Raw genomic sequence first — 24,956 nt, 5'->3', positions numbered from 1 at the left:
CGATACGATGGGCAAAAAGGTGTGTGAATAACAATGTCATAACATATTGCAATTTGATTGTTAATTACAATTAACCCAAGTAAAGACAATTTTTTACATTTGGCCCAGGTTTGCAGTTGGCACAGGTTAGGGCATAAAAGTAAAAATACATCGCTCGCACCAGAAAATAAGAAGGAAAAAAAGCCTCCCATGTTTCAAGCCTCACTGCAAGAAAGAAAGAAAGAATTCTAATTCCAATACCAATTCGAATAAAGATCACATATGGACGAAGAAACCCTAAAACCCCTTACTTCTGAAGAAGGCAACAATGGCGACCAACCCATGGCAGACCTCCCTGACCAAGACCTTAGCTCCTCCGATTCCGATTCCGACTCTGACTCTGGCTCTGAAGACGGCGACGACCAAGCCCACCATAACCTCCAACTCCAAACCCTTGAAGCCGAACTGTCTGCCAATCCTGGCAACTACGATACTCATGTCCAAGTAAGTATTCACCTTTGCCAATATTCTCGCTCCTTTATTAATTTTTTCTAATGGGTTATGCATTGTTGTTCGAATACCGTCTGTCTGGTTGCTGACGAAAATCTAAATTTGAATTCTTATTGTGACTACAGTACATCAAGATTCTGAGGCAAATGGCTAAAATTGAAAAGCTGAGGCAAGCAAGGGAAGCTATGAATCAGCTGTTTCCGTTAACCCCTTCTATGTGGCAGGATTGGGCTAAGGACGAAGCTTCTCTTTCCACTGGGTACTCTCGTTTCGTTACCAACGCTCTTCTGTTTGCCTCAATTTTTTTTTCATATTTAAACACAACACAGACACAATGGACACATAAAGGAAAACGTAGTTCCTCATTTCGGTGGCCTAATTTTTTGTATATTATTTAAGAACAATCTGTTTTGTCCAATTTGCAGGTCTGATGCTTTTTGGGCTATTGAAAAGCTTTACGAGCGAGGAGTCTTTGAATATCTGGTTGGTTATGCTTCTTTATTCTAGAAAACGTGCAATTTAAAAATTGTTATTTCTTGATATGCCATGCCATATTTATGTTAATTATGGACGCTTATGGCAAAAATTGAAAATGAGAAGCAAAATAAACAAACTTAACTATGACTTTGAATTGGATGGCATCCAAACTTTCAGTTATAAAAGCAGAATGCCTTATCGACAATTTTTCTGTTTCATATGCACATAACTTGTCCTAACTTTTGTACAAGAGGGTTTTCATTCTCTAAATGGATGTGCTCCGTTCAAAGTGATCTAAGGTTTATACCCCTTCTCTATACTTGGATGAACTTATGTTGTTTATGTTCTGGTTGTGCAAGAACATAGTTAACTTTAAACTTGTAATGAAACATCACACTTTTGTTCTAGAAGTGTTCATTGGGTTACTTTAGTCTAGAGATTGTTCATTGAGTGGGCTAGCACCAGTATCTAGTCTCGTTAAGATTTGATGTAAGTTTAAAGCTTTGCCCAACATATCGATTCTTGATCACTGTTCATATTTTTCTGTTGTTAATGATCAAAGAATTGCAGGGAATATTGACTGTTAACTTGGTGACCTTCAATTGCAGTCCATCTCTCTTTGGTGTGACTACTTAGATTTTGTTAAAGAAAATGATCCCTCAGTAAGAGAATGTTCGCCTGCTGGTATTTCGAAGGCCAGAGATCTATTTGAACGTGCTCTTACTGCAGCTGGTTTGCATGTTTCTGAAGGCAATAAACTATGGGAAGCCTATCGGTCATTTGAGCAAGCTATATTTCATACTATCGACGAGAAAGACAATCAGGTTTGTAGTGGTATATTGATGGATCTCTTGGCCGTCTTTTCTTGTAGTACATCTTCATTTTCTATACAAGTTTATGTTTCCTGTTATAATAATAAAAGAGAATGAGACTGACGATCAAATGTTGAACTCCATCTGTGACTTTTCTCTCTTTGGCCAACATTTCAGTCTAATCTTTTTCTTTGTTATGCCAATTCTTATAGCTCAGTTCAGATTTACATGTTCATAGTAGTACTACGAATAAACTAATGGTATTTAAAAGGTAAGCCATACAACTGTAAATATGCAGATTAGTATCTAATTTTGGTTATGGTTTCAGCCATCTCTTCTTTAAAACCTGTAAGAGAAATAACTAAATGCCTGTAAGAGTTCTAAATTACATTTTGATTTGAATGCCCCACGACTTACTTAGTTATTCATATTATAATTATTGTTTTTGGGATAATTATATGCCGCCTTTAGATGGTTAAACTATTTTTGAGATCTATATTCAAGAAATTCTTCTTACACTGCAGGCAAGAGAAAAGCAAATTCAGCGTGTCCGCTCTTTATTCCACCGTCAGTTGTCAGTCCCCCATGTTAATATGAGGTCAACACTTTTGGATTACAAGGCATGGGAGGTGGAACAAGGAAACATTCTTGATGCTGGCTCCAGTGACCTGGATGGAATTTCATTCCAGGTTGCCTCAGCGTACAAAAAGGCACTGGAAATGTATGATGCTCGCATTCATCTTGAAGAACAGATTTGTCTGCAGGATATGTCAGAGTCGGAAAGACTTCAAAATTTCATGGTATGTATAATTTGGAACTAGTACTTATTAGAACCGTAGAAAAATTAAGTTAGAAATGACAGTTGTATTTTCCTTTTATTCACTGGTTTGCCTTTACATATCCTTGCACCATTGTCTTTTTTGAACTTACGGTTTGTCTTTTCTGCCTCCTTTCTACTTTCATTTCTATGGTTTGTCATTATGATCCTCTGGTTAGTTTATTTACTTCATGTGTAAATCTTCAGTTTCTGGTCTTTTCTGCCTCCTTTCTACTTTCATTTGTATGGTTTGTCATTATGATCCTCCGGTTAGTTTATTTACTTAATGTGTAAATCTTCAGTTTCTGGAAAGAATAAATTATTCTTTTCTGCAGAACTACTTGAGATTTGAACAGTCTTCTGGAGATCCAGCCCGGGTCCAGACGTTGTATGAACGTGCTATTACGGCCTTTCCTATATCCAGTTATCTCTGGCTTGATTATACTCGTTATTTGGACAAAACATTGAAGGTTTTTATCCCTTGGCATCTCTTATTACGTATTTTCTGTTCCAATGGCAACCCTGTGCTGTTAAAGTAATTTTTTTTAACCTTTTCAGGTTGGCAATGTTATAACCAACGTTTATTCCAGGGCTGTAATGAATTGCCCCTGTGTTGGAGAGCTTTGGGTCCAATACATGCTTTCCTTGGAGCGTGGTCATGTTTCTGAGAAAGAGATTGCCTCTGTATGTTTTAAATTTCAATTTTGTTTGGCTGGACCATTTTTTATTGATCTCTGTCTGCTTCTAATTTCTTTGATTGATTACTTGTTGGAATACTTGCTTTTGACTTGGTTATTAAGCTACATCAGACAGAAATACATCTCTGTTTGCCTAGTAGTTTTAAAGAATATGTTGTAAGAGAAAGAAAGAACTAGCCTTGAATGGTTACTTGGAGTATGCCAACACTGTCGTATTATATTAGTTGGTTTACTGACTGGACCATATTAAATTCTAAATATGTGACTTGTGTCCTGAATCAAGTCTATCTTAACTATTTTTGCTCCGTTCATTTGGGCTTCATGGTGTTCTCTATCTATTTTCCCCCTTCTTCTGAGATTCTAGGAAGTACTATTTCAATGAGAAAATATGAATCTTGGCAACGTTTGTTTGATGATATTGTCCACAAAGTTTTAATATGGTATTCCTGACATTGCTGTTATGTAATTGCCTTTTCTTTTCAAAATTTCCCTTAATATGATATATGTAAGAAAAGGAGGGCAAGGGTTTTGGTTTACAGTGAAGGATGAATGGGCACTATTTGGCTTTGAATTTAAAGAAATGCCAAAATTTTTACTCTTGACATGTTTCATGTGTTAAGGAACTAGTACATCAAACTGTAGAGCCAATAGGTAACTTACTATTGGGCTTTGCTTCTCATTAGACTTAGTCTCCAGTCTCAGCCAGAATATTCTCCAGTGAAGACTCAATTTTCAATACAACTCCAGTGGATGCCTTTACCAAACCAAAAATGAATAAACGTAAAATGAACCAATAGAAATACAATTCCATTATGATTTCTTGAAAAATGTGTAGAGTACCTTTTAACTTGTTGCTCATTCTCAGGTGTTTGAGAAGTCTCTGCTATGCACTTTAACCCTTGATGAGGTACAGATGTTCTTATAATTGATTTGTCTTTCTGTCTTTGTATCTAAATATGTGACAATATTTTTTAATATCTTTGTTCATTGAGCTTCTTTTCTTTAGTACCTAGATTTGTACCTCACCCGTGTAGATGGCTTAAGAAGAAGAATATCATGCGCTGTTGAAAGAGAGCATGGCTTGGAGTATTCATTAATCAGGGAAACCTTTCAGGTTTGTTATTATTTTTCACTTATATAAAAACGTAATTCATTTTTGTGGCGAAGTTACAAGGAAAACTAGTTGGGATTAAACTTACCACAATTACTAAATTGCAATTAGATTGTATGTGTCTCTTGGTCTTCTGAATTAAGTGAGGTTTGGTCAGGGGTGGGTGGGGTGGGATTACAGGTGTTACGTTGTTGTTTGCATATTCCAAAGATGAAAAAGAAAATGTCTTCTCAAAAAAAAAAAAAAAAAAAAAAAAAAAAAAAAAAAAAATATATATATATATATTTGTACAAATACATGTATATCCATGTTTGGATCAATTGAAGTCCTAAGTTACCAGTATGTTCTTCATAAGAAAGAGAAAAAGGAAAGTCTGTTTTTTCTGTACGTTTAAGGGTTAGCAATCACATTGGTTGTGTCCAGGCAAAATAACCCATATGCTGGTAAGGATTATGCTTTTTTGCAGCCTTTTTCCACTTAGTAGAAAGAAATAATGTATTGTTTGTACACATGAAATTTCTGACAATTTATACCTTCAGAATGCATCAGATTACTTGTCAGCATACCTGAAGAACACGGATGGCTTGCTACGTTTGCATGCTTATTGGGCCCGTTTGGAGCTAAATCTACATAAGGACCAACTGGCAGCTCGTGGAGTTTGGGAGACTTTACTTAAGCTCTGGTATGGGCATTTTGGAATTTGTGAATTTGGATTGTTATATTGGGATGCTTTTTTTTTTTTTTTTTCTTTTCTGTTTGCATTTGTATGATGCTTAATTTTTTTTTTTTATCTTCTGTTAGTGGTTCAATGCTGGAAGCCTGGCAAGGTTATATAGCAATGGAAACTGAATTGGGTCATGTTAATGAAGCTCGGGCCCTATATAGGAGATGTTACAGTAAAAGATTTCCCAGAACTGGTTCAGAGGTAAGATCTACTTTCCTCGTCTATATTCTTGAATGAAACTTGTTTTTGACCACTCGGCCTCTCTCAAATTTTCACAACTTTTTTAACTCATTCAGGAGTTTGTGTTTACTTTTGCCTAGTTTTTGGGTTCTGATTTGTGTGATACGCTATGTCCGTATTTCATATTTCATATTCCTGTTCAAACATTGAGCACAGAATCGAGTAAATATCTTGTTTGTTCATAGCAGGCAGTGAGGTTAGATTAGATGAGCAAAGTACAGTTCTCTTGGTCACCTGGTGACCAAGGATTCATGGTCACCCTTAGATTTGATAGTAAGCACATCCATTTAAAATCTCCACCCCTGATATCAAATTCAATGGTGGGTGACCACTGACCATGCATTTCTTGGTTACTAGTTGACCAAGAGAACATTTCTATAGATAAGTATTTGGTTACAGATTTCTTCAGCCTATTGATTATCAAATTGTCAACATTCTCCCCTCGTTCCTAGCCCCAATGTGGCGCATAATTTAGCAGAAGCCTCTGGGGATTTTAAAACCCAGGTGAATCTGGATGTTATGGCTTCGAATTAGATGTGATCAGCATTTACGTTCTTAAGAAGGATAAAACAGCAAGAATTAATTGACAAAGTTGAAAGTTACTATTAGAAATAAAAAAATTTAAAACTTAGTTGTAAAGATTATTTGAAGTGAAGCTTTCTTCAGTAATTTGGTGTATTATCTAGCTTTCTTTTCAACAAATTATAAACCATATCACTGCAAGAAGCTTGCCTTTTTTCCTAAAAGGCCTCGTGTCTTGAATTTTGATAGTAGCGGTTTTCATTCTGTGTTCATACTTCATACTGACTCGTGTAGTGTACATGTAGTTTCTTGCAAAAATTTGGTTTGTTGCTTATTGATCATGTCAATTTGGGTGTTTGTGCATATGTTTGGTTTTATTTTTATTATATAGTAGCTTATACGCTTGTATATAATACATTTGGGATTAGATGGTGCCTTCAGTTCCTAAAATACAGAATAATTCAGGACATCTGCCACTCGTGGTTACGTTTTGAGAGGGAGTTTGGTTCGTTGGATGATTTTGACCATGCAGTACAGAAGGTACATTTTCCCTCTTTTGCACTTACCAATTGAATGTTGTATGAAATTTGAAATCGTTAGAATATGTGAATGTGAAGGTAATTTCCATCTTTCTACTTCACGTTCCTTCATTTCTGGATTGCAGAAAAATTAATGGTTAACATAAAAAGTTTGTCGCCATGCTGAGGGTTGTACTTCATAAGATTTGTCTAATGTCCTCAGCTTAGGTAATGTGAATAAAGATTCACCTAATGATTAATAAATTACTCAACATATGAAAATGATAAATGGAACCGAAATCATTTAGAATATGTGAATGTGAAGGTAATTATTCTACCTTTATTTCTAGATACATTGCAGTTTACAGTAATATAAAGTCAGAGTTTGTCAAAAGAAAACTGTAATATGAGAGCCACCAATGATTGTGCTTATAAGGTTGGTGTGATGTCAGTGTAGGTACCATAATGAAGTTTTATCACTTAATGAATAACAAACTACTCATCATTTTAAAATCTGAAAACTACACTAGCACTAGTTCTACCATATCTTACATAGACCCGGGGGAGGCAGTTTTTAGTGTTAAAAGTTATCCAAATTTGCGCAGTTTAAGTACGGATATGCTTTGCCTTGATCATCTCAGCTCAAGTCACTGTTCTTTTGTCAATCTATATTTTAAAGAAGTGCTCATCACTCCAACAGATTGAAGGTCTGTTGTTGACTTCTGCTCCCTTATTTAGGTCACTCCTCGTCTGGAAGAGCTAGAATTATTCAGGTCACAACAAGAATCCAAATTGACAGAAGAGTCTCCTTTGAAGAAGAATGCTCGTGATAAGAGAAAGCAAGTTTCTGAGATACCTAATGAACAGCATCCAGCAAAGAGGCAAAAAGATGCAGCCCAAAAGCCAAAGAAAGCACATGGGAAGGATTCTGAGGTGGTGAACTCAGTTGAACAAACTAAAGTGGAAAAGATCAAGGCCATGGGTGACCAACCAGATAGAGAAAATGAGCAACAGATGAAAGAGCGTGTTCCAGAGAAAGGAAAAGTATATGCTGACCAGTGTACTGTTTTTGTTTCAAATATTAACCTTAAGGCAAGTACACAACCCCTAAATCCTTTCTTATTCTCTTCTTTAATGCACAGGCATGATCTTAGAAACTGTTCGTGTTTTTCAGGCAAATGATGAACATCTGCGTCAATTCTTCAGTGATGTTGGGGGAGTGGTTGCTGTAAGAATACTACATGACAAGTTCACTGGAAAGTCAAGGGTCTCTCTCTCTCTCTCTCTCTCTCTCTCTCTCAGTTTCTTAGTGTTTCTTTATGCTGTGTGCAAACCTTTTTAGTTTAGCAATCTGTTTGGTATTTTAGGATTGGCTAATGTCCTGATTTTAATGTTTGGTTCTAGGAGGGATTTTAATGCTCGTACATTGGTTGAAGCTTGACTATGTTAATGGTTTAGAGGCATAAAAGATAGATCTTGTAATTGAAGACAGGTTGCTGGAAATTCTGGACAACAACTTTGATGATAGGGTATTGTTTTTTGGGTCAATGATTTAGGGTTATTTGGGACACTGTAGAGTCATAATTTGCTCAGTACAAAAGTAAGATTCGGATAAAATACTAAAGGTCGTACCCAGTGCACAAGGCTCCCGCTTTACGCAGGGTCTGGGAGAGGTGAATGTCGGCTAGCCTTATCCCCATTAATGGAGAGGCTGCTCCCAAGTCTCGAACCCGAGACCTACCGCTCATGGGCGAAGGCACTTGCCATCGCACCAAGTGCGACCTCTTACTCGGATAAAATACTGCTGGCACAAAATTATGTGCTGTATCTGAAGAAAGTTTCTGTTCTTTTTGTTGATGATGGAACTGGTTTGATCTAGAATAAAAAATCAAATTACATCTTTTGTTCTACAGTTGTGGTATTGATCTAATCTGAATGTGGCAACTCAGAATGTAAGAGTGCATGGAACTATTTAATCATTCTCTCAGATCAAAACATGTTCTGGCCCTAACAATCCTACTATTCTACCTGCACATTGTTAAACTCTAAATTTTCGAATTGAAAATTGTTATATGAGAAGAGCATTGAACTTCCTCATCTTTTTCATAGTGGACATGTGCAGTGAGTAAAATATCACCGTTGGTTAGTTGATGAGAGCAAGCTGCTGTTAGGTTTTTCCAGCCCATGATAAGTTGTCCTAAGTCTATAAGGAATTATAGTCTTAGAGGATTAAATTGTTTTCCCAATTGGAGTTTTTTACCCAATTGGAGTTAGTTTCTCAATTGGAGTAGGATTTATAACTAGATTCCAATTAGGATTAATAATCCTTATTGAAGAAGACCTTTATTATGTCTATATAAAGGGGCTATTGTACTAGTTTTGAAAAAGGGAGCAAAACAATAAATCGTATACCACTCAAGGGATTAGAGTGAGAGAATAAAAAGGGGCAAAGTGTGTGCGAGAGAAAAGAAAAGAGATAGTGTATTTCTTGTTCTTGTTCTTTCAGGTTTTTCGTCAAGTCCTAGTTCTAGAGATTTGGCAAGATTATTTGTTGTACTCATTATTGATACAGTGAAAGATTGTTGTTGCTGTCCCGTGGACGTAAACACATATTGCCGAACCACGTAAATTCTTGGTGTTATTTATCTTGGTTATTTGTTTTTCGATTTCCGGAGTTTGTTCTATTTTTCCCATTCTTAAACGCGATATTCTCAACAGCTGAAAGGCTAAAATTACATGAGATATTATATTCTTCGACCAAGATATTGACTTTTTATATGGTATGATTTCATTTAAACCATGGAATGCCAAAGTATCGGGCACAGGTGGGGTTGAAGGCTCAAGTTTTACTATGTTTGTTTTGAATGGACAACGAGGGGACACTTCCTCCTCCTGGGTTTAGTATATACTACTTGTAACATGTGCTTTCTCTTGGACGGCGTTTGAAGTGAATTTTTTTGGGTTTTGTTTCGTAAATCTATTTCAGGAGCAAAATTGAAACTCATATTACAAAATATAGAGAAAAGCAAAAAGCGAGGCCTATGCACCCTGCCCCCGGGGGGGGGGTGTTAGAGGAGAATGCTCTTATAATAATATTCTGTTTGATTTGAATTTATGCCAGGTATTCATCTGGCAGGTTTAGGAATGAGGATATCCGGGGTAAAGTAGGAGTAGCCGAAATTGAAGGAAAGATGAGAGAAAATCGGTTACGGTGGTTTGGACATGTGCAAAGAAGGCCTACTGACGCTCCGATTAGAAGATGCGACTATGGGACAGAGGTTCAGGGCCGAAGGGGTAGAGGAAGACCTAGGAAAACTTTGGAAGAGACTCTAAGAAAAGACTTAGAGTACTTGGATCTAACGGAGGACATGACACAGGATCGAGCACAATGGCGTTCTAAGATTCATACAGCCGATCCCACTCAGTGACTTGGATTTTCCAAGTCTTCAATCGAGAAGTTTTCCTCACTCGGGAAATTAAGGGAACACTACCCCAACCTACATGCTCCACTCAGAAAGCTTCAACATACAAGCTTCAACAAAAGAAAATTCAAAGAACTTAGCGAAGAAGGCTTTGGTGTATTTAACACAATACGTTGAAATGAAGGAAAGCTTATTTATTGATATCCCCGATCAGCTACAAATATGTACATATACATGAGTCAAAATAAACACACAAGACGGAGCCTTCACAAAGGTTGCTTAGGAGAAGTCTCAGCAGTCGGTAGAGCCCCAGAAAGAGAAGGCACCGGAGGGGGATCATTTGGAGCCTCAGTACTGGACAGAACCCTAGAAGGAGGAGGCATCAGAGGTTGATCATTCGGAGCTTCATTACGCGGTACAGCCCCAGAAGACGAAGGCAATAAATGCCTTTGGAACAAACCCACAAATCTCTGATGATCAAGTAAAACCTGACCATCAGTTTCCTTCATCTGGTCAAGCTTCCTCTTCATGTTTGTAGCATAGTCATGTGCGAGCCGGTGCAACTGTTTATTCTCATGCTTGAGCCCTCTAATCTCCTGTTTGAGACTCATCACTTCAGCCGCCAAGGATTCAACTTGGCGGGTTCGAGCAAATAGGCGTTGGGCCATATTAGACACAGAACCTGCACACTGAACACTGAGAGCCAGCGAATCCTTAACAGCTAACTCATCAGACCGTTTGGAAAGTAGTCTGTTATCTTTGGGAGTGAGAAGGTTCCTGGCCACCACCGCAGCGGTCATATCATTCTTCATCACGGAATCCCCAACGGTAAGAGGACCAGTAGGGGAGACGAAGGATGGGCGCCATATGTTGTCTGGAGAAGGCGGGGCTGCCTCTTCAACAAGGTTCAAGTCAAAACGACGGTCGGAGGGGCCAGACATTTTCAAAGGTGTTGAAGAGAGAAGAGGTTTGACAAATCAAGATCTTAGAAGTGCAAGAATTAAGCTTCTACTGGTGGAGATTCAAGTGTGCTTTGGAACTTAATGTCAGCCTCTATAAAAATCTGCACTCGACGGAGCTTCGGAAATCGAAGAGGCGCCTGCTCAGAAATCGAAGAGGCGTTTGCTTTCTCAAAAGCTGGGCTGCTTAGAGATCACGAGGGTTGATCTCAAAAATCGAAGAGGCGATTGCTTTCTCAAAAGTTGGGCTGCTCAAAGACCACGAAGGCCGATCTCAGAAATCGAAGAGGCGCTCGTTTTCTCAAAAGCTGGGCTCCCCAGAGACCACGAGGGCCGATCTCAGAAATCGAAGAGGCACCTACTTTTCCAGCCTTGTCAGCACCCGTCACACGCACACTCAGCTTTGCAGAAATTATGGGCATTCTGTCGAAGACTTCTGGGGAAGTAGAAAACACATGAATCTTACTGTTCAATCACCCACTTCTCACACGCAACAATAGCTCATGGGTACCACAGATAACTTTGCCAAAGTTCTCTGCCAAAGTTGAGCACGTGAAGCTTGCAGCTCCCACTACATCGCTCTGACCAAGAAGGGTAAAAGAATAGCAAAGAAACAGCACTAACAAAGTTTAGACCCATAAATTTTGAAGGTCTAGCTACCATATTATTACCCACAAGGGTAAAGGAACAGTACCACTGCTGGATAATTGGAAAGTCCCTGTGTGTCAACCTCTGTGCTTCGTGGCAAGGTAGACTAGCAAACATGCCCAACCTTTACTCACATTCGAGAAAACACTCCCAATAAGATTGCTTGCTCCAAAATCGAAGAGGCACCGTCCTCCGAATCTCGAGAGCCAGACTCCCAACATGACTACTTTCTTAAAAATCGAAGAGAGGGTAAAGGAACAGTACCATTGCTGGATAATTGGAAAGTCCCTGTGTGTCAACCTCTGTGCTTCGTGGCAAGGTAGACTAGCAAACATGCCCAACCTTTACTCACATTCGAGAAAACACTCCCAACAAGATTGCTTGCTCCAAAATCGAAGAGGCACCGCCTTCCGAATCTCGAGAGCCAGACTCCCAACGTGATTACTTTCTCAAAAATCGAAGAGACACTGCTCCCCGAATCTTCGAGAGCCAGACCCCCAACATGATTGCTTTCTCAAAAATCGGTGAGGCACCGTTCTCCGAATCAATCGAAGAGGCGCTCGCTTTCTCAAAAGCTGGGCTGCTCAGAGACCACGAGGGCCGATCTCAGAAATCAAAGAGGCACCTACTTTTCTAGCCTTGTCAGCACCTGTCACACGCACACTCAGCTTTGCAGAAATTATGGGCATTCTGTCGAAGACTTCTGGTGAAGTAGAAAGCACATGAATCTTACTGTTCAATCACCCACTTCCCACACGCAACAATAGCTCATGGGTACCACAGATAACTTTGCCAAAGTTGAGCACGTGAAGCTTGCAGCTCCCACTACATCGCTCTGACCAAGAAAGGTAAAAGAATAGCAAAGAAACATCACTAACAAAGTTTAGACACATAAATTTTGAAGGTCTAGCTACCATATTATTACCCACAAGGGTAAAGGAACAGTACCACTGCTGGATAATTGGAAAGTCCCTGTGTGTCAACCTCTGTGCTTCGTGGCAAGGTAGACTAGCAAACATGCCCAACCTTTACTCACTTTCGAGAAAACACTCCCAACAAGATTGCTTGCTCCAAAATCGAAGAGGCACCGTCCTCCGAATCTCGAGAGCCAGACTCCCAACATGACTACTTTCTCAAAAGCGAAGAGAGGGTAAAGGAACAGTACCATTGCTGGATAATTGGAAAGTCTCTGTGTGTCAACCTTTGTGCTTCGTGGCAAGGTAGACTAGCAAACATGCCCAACCTTTACTCACATTCGAGACAACACTCCCAACAGGATTGCTTACTCCAAAATCGAAGAGGCACCGCCCTCCGAATCTCGAGAGCCAGACTCCCAACATGATTACTTCCTCAAAAATCGAAGAGACACTGCTCTACGAATCTCGAGAGCCAGACCCCCAGCATGATTGCTTTCTCAAAAATCGAAGAGGCATCGTTCTCCGAATCTCGAGAGCCAGATACCACAGACCACTTTTTCAAAGTGCTCTGACAGAGTTAAAACATGTGAAACTGGCAGCTCCCACTACCGTGCTATGACCAAGCAGGGTAAATGAATAGCATTACTACCTGTTGTTAGGGAGACTCCTATATATGTCGACCTCCATCCCCAACGGACAGGCAGACCTGCAAAAATGCTCAACCCTTCATCATATCTGAGAGGGCACTCCCAACGAAGCCTTTCGAAATATTCAGCTTTCTTTCCCCCCGATAATACCTCTGCAAACAAGCTATACTAGAGCAAGAATATCTCATATCATCAGGGTTAAAAGCAAGAGTATCCCATATCATGCTTTTTCCCTGTCTTTTCCTTTGGCCTTGTTTTTACCTGCAAGACAAGGAGAAAGAGAGCAATCAGTCAGCACTTGGATCAAGCTTCCAGCCAGGAACTGACTGCCTGGAACCCCTTACCTGATTACTTACCTGGCATTGCTCTCGAGTACTCATCTTCAACATCTTATGTTTCCAGGGAAGATTCCGCATCTGCTTGAGGAACAGATAGGGCAAGTGCGAAGGATACAAGGAAGCATGTGGAGACAAGCGTAACAGCACACGTGCCGATACACCCATTACTCTGTCAAAAGCAAAAGTATCCCATATCAGCAGGGTGGAACGTACTCTAGATTTGATGGACTTGTTTTGACCCTCAAATTCTTCAGTCGGCCTTATACTCTGGAGGAAACCAGAAAACCATCCAGCTCAGTTCAAGAATAAGCCTGTGGAAAGTTACTTCTTCAAAAGCAAAAGTATCTCATATCATCTCTTCTCATTTTTCTTCTCTTTATCCTTCATGCTGCTGCAAGATGGGGAGAAGGTGAACAATCAGTCGGAGCTCTGATTGCTTACCTTGTCTGTCACCTCTTTCAGCAGACCCCCTAGCTCGGCGACTTGGGGGACTCCTACTACATGGTTTGTATCGCGATTGACCAAGCCTGAGACTACAAGTAAGCTTCAAGTGAAATTGATACATTACCTTGTGCATCTCCACCAGTTAAAGATACCACCCCTGGATGGAGGAAGAGTACTTCCAGAGAAGATGCCACATCTACCTATGAGACAGATAAGGCAAGTCAAGACGACACCACACTCCGATACTTAGAAGTTTCGTGATTACGAGATCATTCTCCCACAATATTTCCTAATGTCATTTGTACTAAATCATTCACTTGTACTCACTAAAGGAGAGCTTGAACCTATGTACTTGTGTAAACCCTTCACAATTAATGAGAACTCTTCTATTCCGTGGACGTAGCCAATCTGGGTGAACCACGTACATCTTGTGTTTGCTTTCCTATCTCTATCCATTTATATACTTATCCACACTAATGACCGGAGCAATCTAGCGAAGATCACAAAAAGCGACCGTTTTCGCTACCTAGGATCTATCTTGCAAGAGAACGTAGAATTAGATGGAGATCTCAACCATAGAATACGAGCTGGATGGATGAAGTGTAAGAGTGCATCCGGCGTGTTGTGTGACCGTCGTAGGCCACTGAAGCTCAAGGGAAAATTTTATAGGACGGCAATAAGGCCAACGATGTTGTATGGCACAGAATGTTGGGCGGTGAAGCATCAACACGTACACAAAATGGGTGTAGCGGAGATGAGGATGCTTCGTGGGATGTGTGGGCACACGAGAAAGGATAAGATTGGGAATGAGGATATCCGAGGTAAAGTAGGAGTAGCCGAAATTGTAGGAAAGATGAGAGAAAATCGGCTCCGATGATTTGGACATGTGCAAAGAAGGCCGACTGACGCTCCGGTTCGAAGATGTGACTACGGGACAGAGGTTCAGGGCCAAAGGGGTAGGGGAAGACCTAGGAAAACTTTGGAAGAGACTCTAAGAAAAGACTTAGAGTACTTGGATCTAACGGAGGACATGACACAAAACCGAGCGCAATGGCGTTCTAGGATTCATATAGCCGACCCCACTTAGTGGGAAAAGGCTTTGTTGTTGTTGTTGTTGTATTCATCTGGCAGGTTTAGCTTCTTGACCCCCGCGTACTCCTCTATTTAGTGCCTGCTGTGACTGATTTCCTCTCTACTATAGTTGAACGGAAGTTTCATTTCCTTGGTCTCAATAAATTTATTTTATGGAGTCCCCTAGTGCGTGCATTCCCCTAAAAATTATTGATGTATAGTGTATCATCATTAGCTGAATGTAAAAACATCTGTCAGTGAGACCATTGTGAAAAGCATCCAGATTTTGTCAGTAAAACCTGGAGTTATCATATATGTATATGAAATGAATTTGATCTTCTCTGTCAGTTAAGAGTGAAAAGGAAAGCTTATTTATTGATATCCCCGATAAGCTACAAATATGTACATATACATGAGTCAAAATAAACACACAAGAGGGAGCCTTCACAAAGGTTGCTTAGGAGAAGTCTCAGCAGTCGGTAGAGCCCCAGAAAGAGAAGGCACCGGAGGGGGATCATTTGGAGCCTCAGTACTGGACAGAACCCTAGAAGGAGGAGGCATCAGAGGTTGATCATTTGGAGCTTCATTACGCGGTACAGCCCCAGAAGACGAAGGCAATAAATGCCTTTGGAACAAACCCACAAATCTCTGATGATCAAGTAAAACCTGACCATCAGTTTCCTTCATCTGGTCAAGCTTCCTCTTCATGTTTGTAGCATAGTCATGTGCGAGCCGGTGCAACTGTTTATTCTCATGCTTGAGCCCTCTAATCTCCTGTTTGAGACTCATCACTTCAGCCGCCAATGATTCAACTTGGCGGGTTCGAGCAAATAGGCGTTGTGCCATATTAGACACAGAACCTGCACACTGAACACTGAGAGCCAGCGAATCCTTAACAGCTAACTCATCAGACCGTTTGGAAAGTAGTCTGTTATCTTTGGGAGTGAGAAGGTTCCTGGCCACCACCGCAGCGGTCATATCATTCTTCATCACGGAATCCCCAACGGTAAGAGGACCAGTTGGGGAGACGAAGGATGGGCGCCATATGTTGTCTGGAGAAGGCGGGGCTGCCTCTTCAACAAGGTTCAAGTCAAAACGACGGTCGGAGGGGCCAGACATTTTCAAAGGTGTTGAAGAGAGAAGAGGTCGGACAAATCAAGATCTTAGAAGTGCAAGAATGAAGCTTCTACTGGTGGAGATTCAAGTGTGCTTTGGAACTTAATGCCAGCCCCTATAAAAATCTGCACTCGACGGAGCTTCAGAAATCAAAGAGGCGCCTGCTCAGAAATCGAAGAGGCGTTTGCTTTCTCAAAAGTTGGGCTGCTTAGAGATCACAAGGGTTGATCTCAGAAATCGAAGAGCCGTTTGCTTTCTCAAAAGTTGGGCTGCTCAAAGACCACGAAGGCCGATCTCAGAAATCGAAGAGGCGCTCGCTTTCTCAAAAGCTGGGCTCCCTAGAGACCACGAGGGCCGATCTCAGAAATCGAAGAGGCACCTACTTTTCCAGCCTTGTCAGCACCTGTCACACGCACACTCAGCTTTGCGGAAATTATGGGCATTCTGTCAAAGACTTCTGGGGAAGTAGAAAACACATGAATCTTACTGTTCAATCACCCACTTCCCACACGCAACAATAGCTCATGGGTACCACAGATAACTTTGCCAAAGTTCTCTGCCAAAGTTGAGCACGTGAAGCTTGCAGCTCCCACTACATCGCTCTGACCAAGAAGGGTAAAAGAATAGCAAAGAAACAGCACTAACAAAGTTTAGACCCATAAATTTTGAAGGTCTAGCTACCATATTATTACCCACAAGGGTAAAGGAACAGTACCACTGCTGGATAATTGGAAAGTCCATGTATGTCAACCTCTGTGCTTCGTGGCAAGGTAGACTAGCAAACATGCCCAACCTTTACTCACATTCGAGAAAACACTCCCAATAAGATTGCTTGCTCCAAAATCGAAGAGGCACCGTCCTCCGAATCTAAAGAGCCAGACTCCCAACATGACTACTTTCTTAAAAATCGAAGAGAGGGTAAAGGAACAGTACCATTGCTGGATAATTGGAAAGTCCCTGTGTGTCAACCTCTGTGCTTCGTGGCAAGGTAGACTAGCAAACATGCCCAACCTTTACTCACATTCGAGAAAACACTCCCAACAAGATTGCTTGCTCCAAAATCGAAGAGGCACCGCCCTCCGAATCTCGAGAGCCACTCTCCCAACATGATTACTTTCTCAAAAATCGAAGAGACACTGCTCCCCGAATCTCGAGAGCCAGACCCCCAACATGATTGCTTTCTCAAAAATCGGTGAGGCACCGTTCTCCGAATCAATCGAAGAGGCGCTCGCTTTCTCAAAAGCTGGGCTGCTCAGAGACCACGAGGGCCGATCTCAGAAATCAAAGAGGCACCTACTTTTCTAGCCTTGTCAGCACCTGTCACACGCACACTCAGCTTTGCAGAAATTATGGGCATTCTGTCGAAGACTTCTGGTGAAGTAGAAAGCACATGAATCTTACTGTTCAATCACCCACTTCCCACACGCAACAATAACTCATGGGTACCACAGATCACTTTGCCAAAGTTCTCTGCCAAAGTTGAGCACGTGAAGCTTGCAGCTCCCACTACATCGCTCTGACCAAGAAAGGTAAAAGAATAGCAAAGAAACAGCACTAACAAAGTTTAGACACATAAATTTTGAAGGTCTAGCTACCATATTATTACCCACAAGGGTAAAGGAACAGTACCACTGCTGGATAATTGGAAAGTCCCTGTGTGTCAACCTCTGTGCTTCGTGGCAAGGTAGACTAGCAAACATGCCCAACCTTTACTCACATTCGAGAAAACAGTCCCAACAAGATTGCTTGCTCCAAAATCGAAGAGGCACCGTCCTCCGAATCTCGAGAGCCAGACTCCCAACATGACTACTTTCTCAAAATCGAAGAGAGGGTAAAGGAACAGTACCATTGCTGGATAATTGGAAAGTCCCTATGTGTCAACCTTTGTGCTTCGTGGCAAGGTAGACTAGCAAACATGTCCAACCTTTACTCACATTCGAGACAACACTCCCAACAAGATTGCTTGCTCCAAAATCGAAGAGGCACCGCCCTCCGAATCTCGAGAGCCAGACTCCCAACATGATTACTTCCTCAAAAATCGAAGAGACACTGCTCTCCGAATCTCGAGAGTCAGACCCCCAACATGATTGCTTTCTCAAAAATCGAAGAGGCATCGTTCTCCGAATCTCGAGAGCCAGATACCACAGACCACTTTTTCAAAGTGCTCTGACAGAGTTAAAACATGTGAAACTGGCAGCTCCCACTACCGTGCTATGACCAAGCAGGGTAAAGGAATAGCATTACTACTTGTTGTTAGGGAGACTCCTATATATGTCGACCTCCATCCCCAACGGACAGGCAGACCTGCAAAAATGCTCAACCCTTCATCATATCTGATAGGGCACTCCCAACAAAGCCTTTCGAAATATTCAGCTTTCTTTCCCCCCGATAATACCTTTGCAAACAAGCTATACTAGAGCAAGAATATCTCATATCATCAGGGTTAAAAGCAAGAGTATCCCATATCATGCTTTTTCCCTGTTTTTTCTTTTGGCCTTGTTTTTACCTGCAAGACAAGGAGAAAGAGAGCAATCAGTCAGCACTTGGAATCAAGCTTCCAGCCAGGAACTGACTGCCTGGAACCCCTTACCTGATTACTTACCTGGCATTGCTCTCGAGTACTCATCTTCAACATCTTATGTTTCCAGGGAAGATTCCGCATCTGCTTGAGGAACAGATAGGGCAAGTGCGAAGGATACAAGGAAGCATGTGGAGACAAGCGTAACAGCACACGTGCCGATACATCCATTACTCTGTCAAAAGCAAAAGTATCCCATATCAGCAGGGTGGAACGTACTCTAGATTTGATGGACTTGTTTTGACCCTCAAATTCTTCAGTCGGCCTTATACTTTGGAGGAAACCAGAAAACCCTCCAGCTCAGTTCAAGAATAAGCCTGTGGAAAGTTACTTCTTCAAAAGCAAAAGTATCTCATATCATCTCTTCTCATTTTTCTTCTCTTTATCCTTCATGCTGCTGCAAGATGGGGAGAAGGTGAACAATTAGTCGGAGCTCTGATTGCTTACCTTGTCTGTCACCTCTTTCAGCAGACCCCCTAGCCCGGCGACTTGGGGGACTCCTACTACATGGTTTGTATCGCGCTTGACCAAGCCTGAAACTACAAGTAAGCTTCAAGTGAAATTGATACATTACCTTGTGCATCTCCACCAGTTAAAGATACCACCCCTGGATGGAGGAAGAGTACTTCCAGAGAAGATGCCACATCTACCTATGAGACAGATAAGGCAAGTCAAGACGACACCACACTCCGATACTTAGAAGTTTCGTGATTACGAGATCATTCTCCCACAATATTTCCTAATGTCATTTGTACTAAATCATTCACTTGTACTCACTAAAGGAGAGCTTGAACCTATGTACTTGTGTAAACCCTTCACAATTAATGAGAACTCTTCTATTCCGTGGACGTAGCCAATCTGGGTGAACCACGTACATCTTGTGTTTGCTTTCCTATCTCTATCCATTTATATACTTATCCACACTAATGACCGGAGCAATCTAGCGAAGATCACAAAAAGCGACCGTTTTCGTTACCTATGATCTATCTTGCAAGAGAACGGAGAATTAGATGGAGATCTCAACCATAGAATACGAGCTGGATGGAAAGAGTGCATCCGGCGTGTTGTGTGACCGTCGTAGGCCACTGAAGCTCAAGGGAAAATTTTATAGGACGGCAATAAGGCCAGCGATGTTGTATGGCAGAGAATGTTGGGTGGTGAAGCATCAACACGTACACAAAATGGGTGTAGCGGAGATGAGGATGCTTCGTGGGATGTGTGGGCACACGAGAAAGGATAAGATTGGGAATGAGGATATCCGAGGTACAGTAGGAGTAGCCGAAATTGTAGGAAAGATGAGAGAAAATCGGCTCTGGTGATTTGGACATGTGCAAAGAAGGCCGACTGACGCTCCGGTTCGAAGATGTGACTACGGGACAGAGGTTCAGGGCCGAAGGGGTAGAGGAAGACCTAGGAAAACTTTGGAAGAGACTCTAAGAAAAGACTTAGAGTACTTGGATCTAACGGAGGACATGACACAAAACCGAGCGCAATGGCGTTCTAGGATTCATATAGCCGACCCCACTTAGTGGGAAAAGGCTTTGTTGTTGTTGTTGTTGTTGTGTTGGTGCATAAATCAGAAGTAATAATTCCATGTTTCCATACCTTTTTTTGCATCGAGTGGTTGACTTCATTATACTTTGTTTCTCATCGTGGTCTTGAAAGTTCTGATTTTATATTTTCCTTTTAACTTGTGAAGGGATTGGCATATGTGGATTTCTCAGATGATGCCCACCTCGTTGCAGCTGTTGCAAAAAATAAGCAGATGCTCCTTGGGAAGAAGCTGAGCATTGCACGATCAGATCCAAAGCATGGGAAGAAGGAACAAGGTACGCCACATTGGGTTTGTTTTTAACATAATTTTATGTGCACATGCTGAATCTAAATTAAATTGATACCCTATGGAATATACCATCTGTCATGTACTGGTTCATAATAAATTTAGGTATTTCCTCAAATTTTGTTATACATACTACATTTATAGTATTATTCTAGTTATTCATCAAACCTGGATCGGTTTGAATGTTCAGCTCCCACTGATTTTGTGACCAAGTCTCAAATCTAAATTTGCATCATACTCTGACCGAAGGAGAATTGAAGTCTAAAACCTTGCTGAAGAACTGAGATATCAAATATGGTGCTCAAGATTTTGATTTTATTTATTGTTTGCTCATTTAATAGAACCTAGCTCAAGGAGTGAATCAGTGGATAATTGAAACTTTTTCAAAACCAGGTGAAAACTGAAAACCAGTACATAGACAAGAAATATGCAACAGAACATAAAAATATGTTGAAGTCGAATACCTAACTGTAAAAAGGCTCTCATGGAGGGGAAAAAGGGAGACTTGGAAGATAATATCCGCTCCTTTTGAAAGTGCATATAATATTACTAGAGATGGATCTTGCAAGAAATGGCATTCCAAATTTTCTGTACTTCATATACTCATGTCTTCTGTATTGGGCATATATGTTCTTTGAAAGTCTTTCTGATTTAAAAAAAATTTATATGATGAGAGATCTATTTGGATTTCATTACTGTATGTGGTCATGATATTGCTTGTGCTGAATACTTCCACTCAAACTGGTGCAGCCAGGGGAGCTGAGTCTAATGATTCTGCTGAGGCCTCCAATGCACCTAGAGCACGTCAAGGACAGCAGTCTACTTATAACCGAGGAAGAGATAATGTACAGCTGAAGGGTAGGAACACATTTGCAACTCCCAGGAATATCCTTGCACTTGGTCGTAGTACAAACAAACCAACTACTGAGAAACAGGATGATGAAAAGCCAAAATCCAATGATGAGTTCAGAAACATGTTCCTCAAAGGTTAGGGCTTTCTTGCTGGGTTCTGTAACTTTACTGCAAAGTACTAGTAACTTTCTCTTTTTGGAGACAAATATGGCAGATCAAACACCTGTGTTCTGAATCGCCAACCTTGGCCATGCTGTGAGTAGGATATATATTGGGGGGACAGCCCTCTTTTGCTGAATTCGGTATAAATGAATTGAATCTGTTACCTGTTGCAGAATGTAATTAAGGTTTAGTTTTCCTAATACACCATCTGTTCATGAGGTGGTTCCGGCCATCTGTTTTATTCCCCATCTTTATTTGGCTGTCTATGTCCGACCGGTAAATGAGTAGGATAGTCCGAACTTGTTGACCATTGTTTCTTCATGTTGGCATACTGATGATTCTTTCTTTTAACACTCCTTTGGCTTGCACCTAAAAATTCTCGATGGCAAGGGGATTGTAGGTAGCTCCTTAATTATTGCACATATTTCATGTTATTTAAATTCATTGTTTGATTTAACATTTTTGGAAGACAACATTGTTTTTATTTTTATTTTTTGGGAATCTGGTTTCAAACTTATTCATTTTCTCATTTACCTTTTTTTATCTTTTTGGTTTTTCAAGAAAAAGCATAAGATTTCGAGAAAAGGCCATTACAAGTTACAACAAACAAGCTCCACAAAAATTGGAGACAGCCGAAACCCATTCAACAGCAAGATAAAACAATAAAAATGACCACCCCCCTAATCTATATGCCCCAAAGACAGAATGCAGTCACCGCCGTTGCTAGCACCTCGTCAGCAACCACAAGGGTAGCCGCAATAAGAACCAGCTTCGCGTTGAATTGGATGAAGGTATCGCAATACAAAATTATCAACCCGCAAGATTGAACTATCCTCAACTAAATTCCGCCACTAAAATCACCACACCGGAGGTGAGCCACCAGATCCGAACCACCATTACATACGCCTACAAGGAGAATAAAAAACAAAAACAATAGAAAGGGATGAGACCTAAGGGGCATCTAAAACACCCTTACTTTGGATAAAGCCACATCACATTTGGACCCAATTTTTTGGTATGCTGGTCAGGTGCAAACAAGTGATGGGAGAGTTGAGAACTGATGTCCAAATAGATATGTCATTTCTAGCTTTGAGCATAGGTTGGAGGAGGAATGAGATGTGAGAAGGAGGACTTGTTGGGTGACTTTTAGGTCAAGGTGGACTTGGGCTTTGAGAACATCCTCTTATCTTCCTTAGTTCAGTTTCTAACCAAGTTCCGGAATATTTTGAAAGAGTTAGCTTGTCTTAGGAAATATCTCGGTTCGACCAATGACTCGAAGATTAGCATGATTAAACAAATAATGGCTTGATTAAGAGAAGCGTAGTGTAGAAGCTAGAAGTTCATCAGTTTTGCTTGAAAGAGAGAGATTAGGTGGTTGTATGGTGTTCTCTATTGAATAATCTGGTTTCCTAGGGTGGTGACAAAGCTTATGATGGCTGAAATACTCAGAGGAGGTTATGGAAAATACTCAAGTTGCAGAGTGATGACTCTTGGGTTTCTTTGGCTCACTGTGTTTTGCTGGGGGATCACCCTTCTAAAGTTCTTGACCTATATTTGTAGTTGAATGATTCCCTTCCAAGGAATCTCTAGTTATGGCTTGTTCCTTCTCCATTTTCTTTCTCTCTAGTTCTTCTGTTACCCTTTTTATTTTGGTGCAAGATGGCTAGGTGTTGCTGACCCTTGAAACCTACATCATGCCTCCTTCCCAAGGCACTGCTTTCCCAGGTCAGCTTTCCACAGACACTACTTTTGGTAACACACTACATGGCTTTCGCCCGTTGGACTTCTACGTGAGTTGGGAAGGGAAAGTCAGCCTCTATCTTCATTAAATGCCTTCTTTGGTGGGGTTTTCACGTGAGCTTAGGGTTAGGACTTGATTCCATTCTATTTGGATTAGTTAGCTTGCTAGGGAAAGGGGAAAACTAAGTTTGTTATCTCTCAATGCTTGCCTGTGTGGGCTCCAAGCCCTAACCCCCAAGCAGCCCAAAGTCTTCCATAATCTTGACTCCACATAGGCCCAATAAACTCATGTAGCCATTCACACCACAATTCACTTGACAAACCCCGAGCATGTGACTTGGGCTCATTTTAGCGTGATGAATAGGCATGGGCATAACGTGATTCATATAAATGTTCGGCTTAATTACCGTAGTATAACGTGGTAGTGAATATACTCTTTATTTGATCTTGCACTTTTGCATGTATTTGGGCTTGACTTGAGGCTCTCGTGACAATTGGGCTTCAAAACTTATTTGGGCTTGCTCATGACATTTTTGGGGCTCAACAAGACCCAATGGAGAAGATCCATGTTAGGGGTTGAAGAAAGATGGTTGTAGGATAGAGATTTGGTTTACCTAAGACAAAATACAATGATAAACATCGGAGAATTGACAAACGACGCCGAAGAATGCTGAGAAAACGTACATGAGCTTCTAAAAAGGAGAAAAAGGAAGAGAAAAAAGAAGGAAGTAAAGGATGGGGTTGCCACTGACTCCAACAAAAGGAAGAGGTCAGTGGCAAGAAGAGTTATGTACGAGAGAGAAAGCAACGACTAGGTCTTCTAGAGAGAAAAGCGTTTGAGACCCCTACTCACTTACTTTGTCATTTCAAAATTCTCACTTCTCCTCATGCCACACGTGCTCCACTAGCACCCAAAGGTAACATTTTAATTATTAAAATTCCACTGTTTTTTCTTGCTTTGTTTGTATAATTAAATTTTGGTTTGTCAACTAAAAAGTAAATAAATATTTGTTTTGCGTGCTCATGTGATATTAGTAAAAATGAAAAAGTAAGTGAGAAGGTTGTTAGCACCCCTTCATTTAGTTAATAATAGCTTTTTTGTTTTAAATTGTTCTACTAAGGAGGTAATCTTCATATTTCTCCAAGAAAGTTCTCAAGACATACAAAATATTAGACTACCTATCCTCTAGATAAGACATAAGAGAGGAGCTTTTTGACTGTTTATACTCCACATAACAAATACAACGCTACCTATGTAAAAGGACAAATAAAAAAGAATTTAGACTACGTCCAATCCTGGCAAATTGTTTTTTCTTTTTCAAGATTCCACCTAAAGAAGAGATTTTACAACTAACAAATTATTTTTTTTGGAATTCTAATTTCAACTATTTAATGGCCTCAATGCAAGCTGTCAAAATTCAAAAACTAAACAATGCATTAAATCAAGAATAATAATAGAAATATTTTCCTCATTTATCAAAAAGGTAAATTCGGATGTCCGAAGAAATAATAACTCATTTAATCCTAAAGTAATAAATTGAATAGGCATTTATTATAATTTGAGTTTTCTCTAAAATATAATGAGTTGATTGGATATCAATCAAAATGCCCCTAAAATTTAGTGGTGGTTTATGTGTACAAGTCTTGAAAATCCTTTATTTTGAGGGTAAACTATGATTTGGATGCACGTGGGTATAGGTTTTTCACTTGAATCAAATACATTTGGGATTCAAACCATCTCATTTCCCTTGCCATTAATTAAAATAGTAATATCAATTGCAAATAAATAAAACAAATATGAAATTTTTTTGAGA

General features: G+C 40.5%; 1 protein-coding gene and 1 long non-coding RNA gene across 2 annotated transcripts; both read left to right on the top strand.

Moving 5' to 3' along the window:
* Window positions 1-179: 179 nt before the first annotated feature.
* On the top strand, window positions 180-21,643 carry LOC126601496 (uncharacterized). Its single transcript, XM_050268215.1, has 16 exons — window positions 180-483; window positions 615-748; window positions 915-972; window positions 1,575-1,790; window positions 2,303-2,578; window positions 2,931-3,065; window positions 3,154-3,279; window positions 4,159-4,200; window positions 4,300-4,407; window positions 4,944-5,086; window positions 5,206-5,329; window positions 6,356-6,430; window positions 7,147-7,500; window positions 7,583-7,675; window positions 20,248-20,377; window positions 21,139-21,643. The coding sequence occupies exons 1-16, from the start codon at window positions 262-264 to the stop codon at window positions 21,378-21,380; spliced, it is 2,478 nt and encodes an 825-aa protein (XP_050124172.1). The 5' UTR covers window positions 180-261; the 3' UTR covers window positions 21,381-21,643.
* LOC126601520 (uncharacterized) lies at window positions 12,138-19,651 on the top strand. The gene is made up of 2 exons (XR_007615750.1): window positions 12,138-12,285; window positions 17,500-19,651. It is a non-coding gene; the product is annotated as an uncharacterized LOC126601520 (long non-coding RNA).
* Window positions 21,644-24,956: the final 3,313 nt, after the last annotated feature.

Source organism: Malus sylvestris, chromosome 15 (assembly GCF_916048215.2).
Source record: "Malus sylvestris chromosome 15, drMalSylv7.2, whole genome shotgun sequence".
NCBI classification, from domain to species: domain Eukaryota; kingdom Viridiplantae; phylum Streptophyta; class Magnoliopsida; order Rosales; family Rosaceae; genus Malus; species Malus sylvestris.
The sequence above is the reverse complement of the archived record's forward strand: the minus strand, read 5'-3'. Positions and strand labels throughout refer to the sequence as shown.

Coding starts and splice junctions, on each gene's coding strand:
- LOC126601496 (XM_050268215.1), top strand. CDS start 262: ATGGACGAAGAAACCCTAAAACCCCTTACTTCTGAAGAAGGCAACAAT. Junction 2,579..2,930: donor AAAGACTTCAAAATTTCATG/GTATGTATAATT, acceptor TCTTTTCTGCAG/AACTACTTGAGATTTGAACA. Junction 20,378..21,138: donor GCATGGGAAGAAGGAACAAG/GTACGCCACATT, acceptor AAACTGGTGCAG/CCAGGGGAGCTGAGTCTAAT.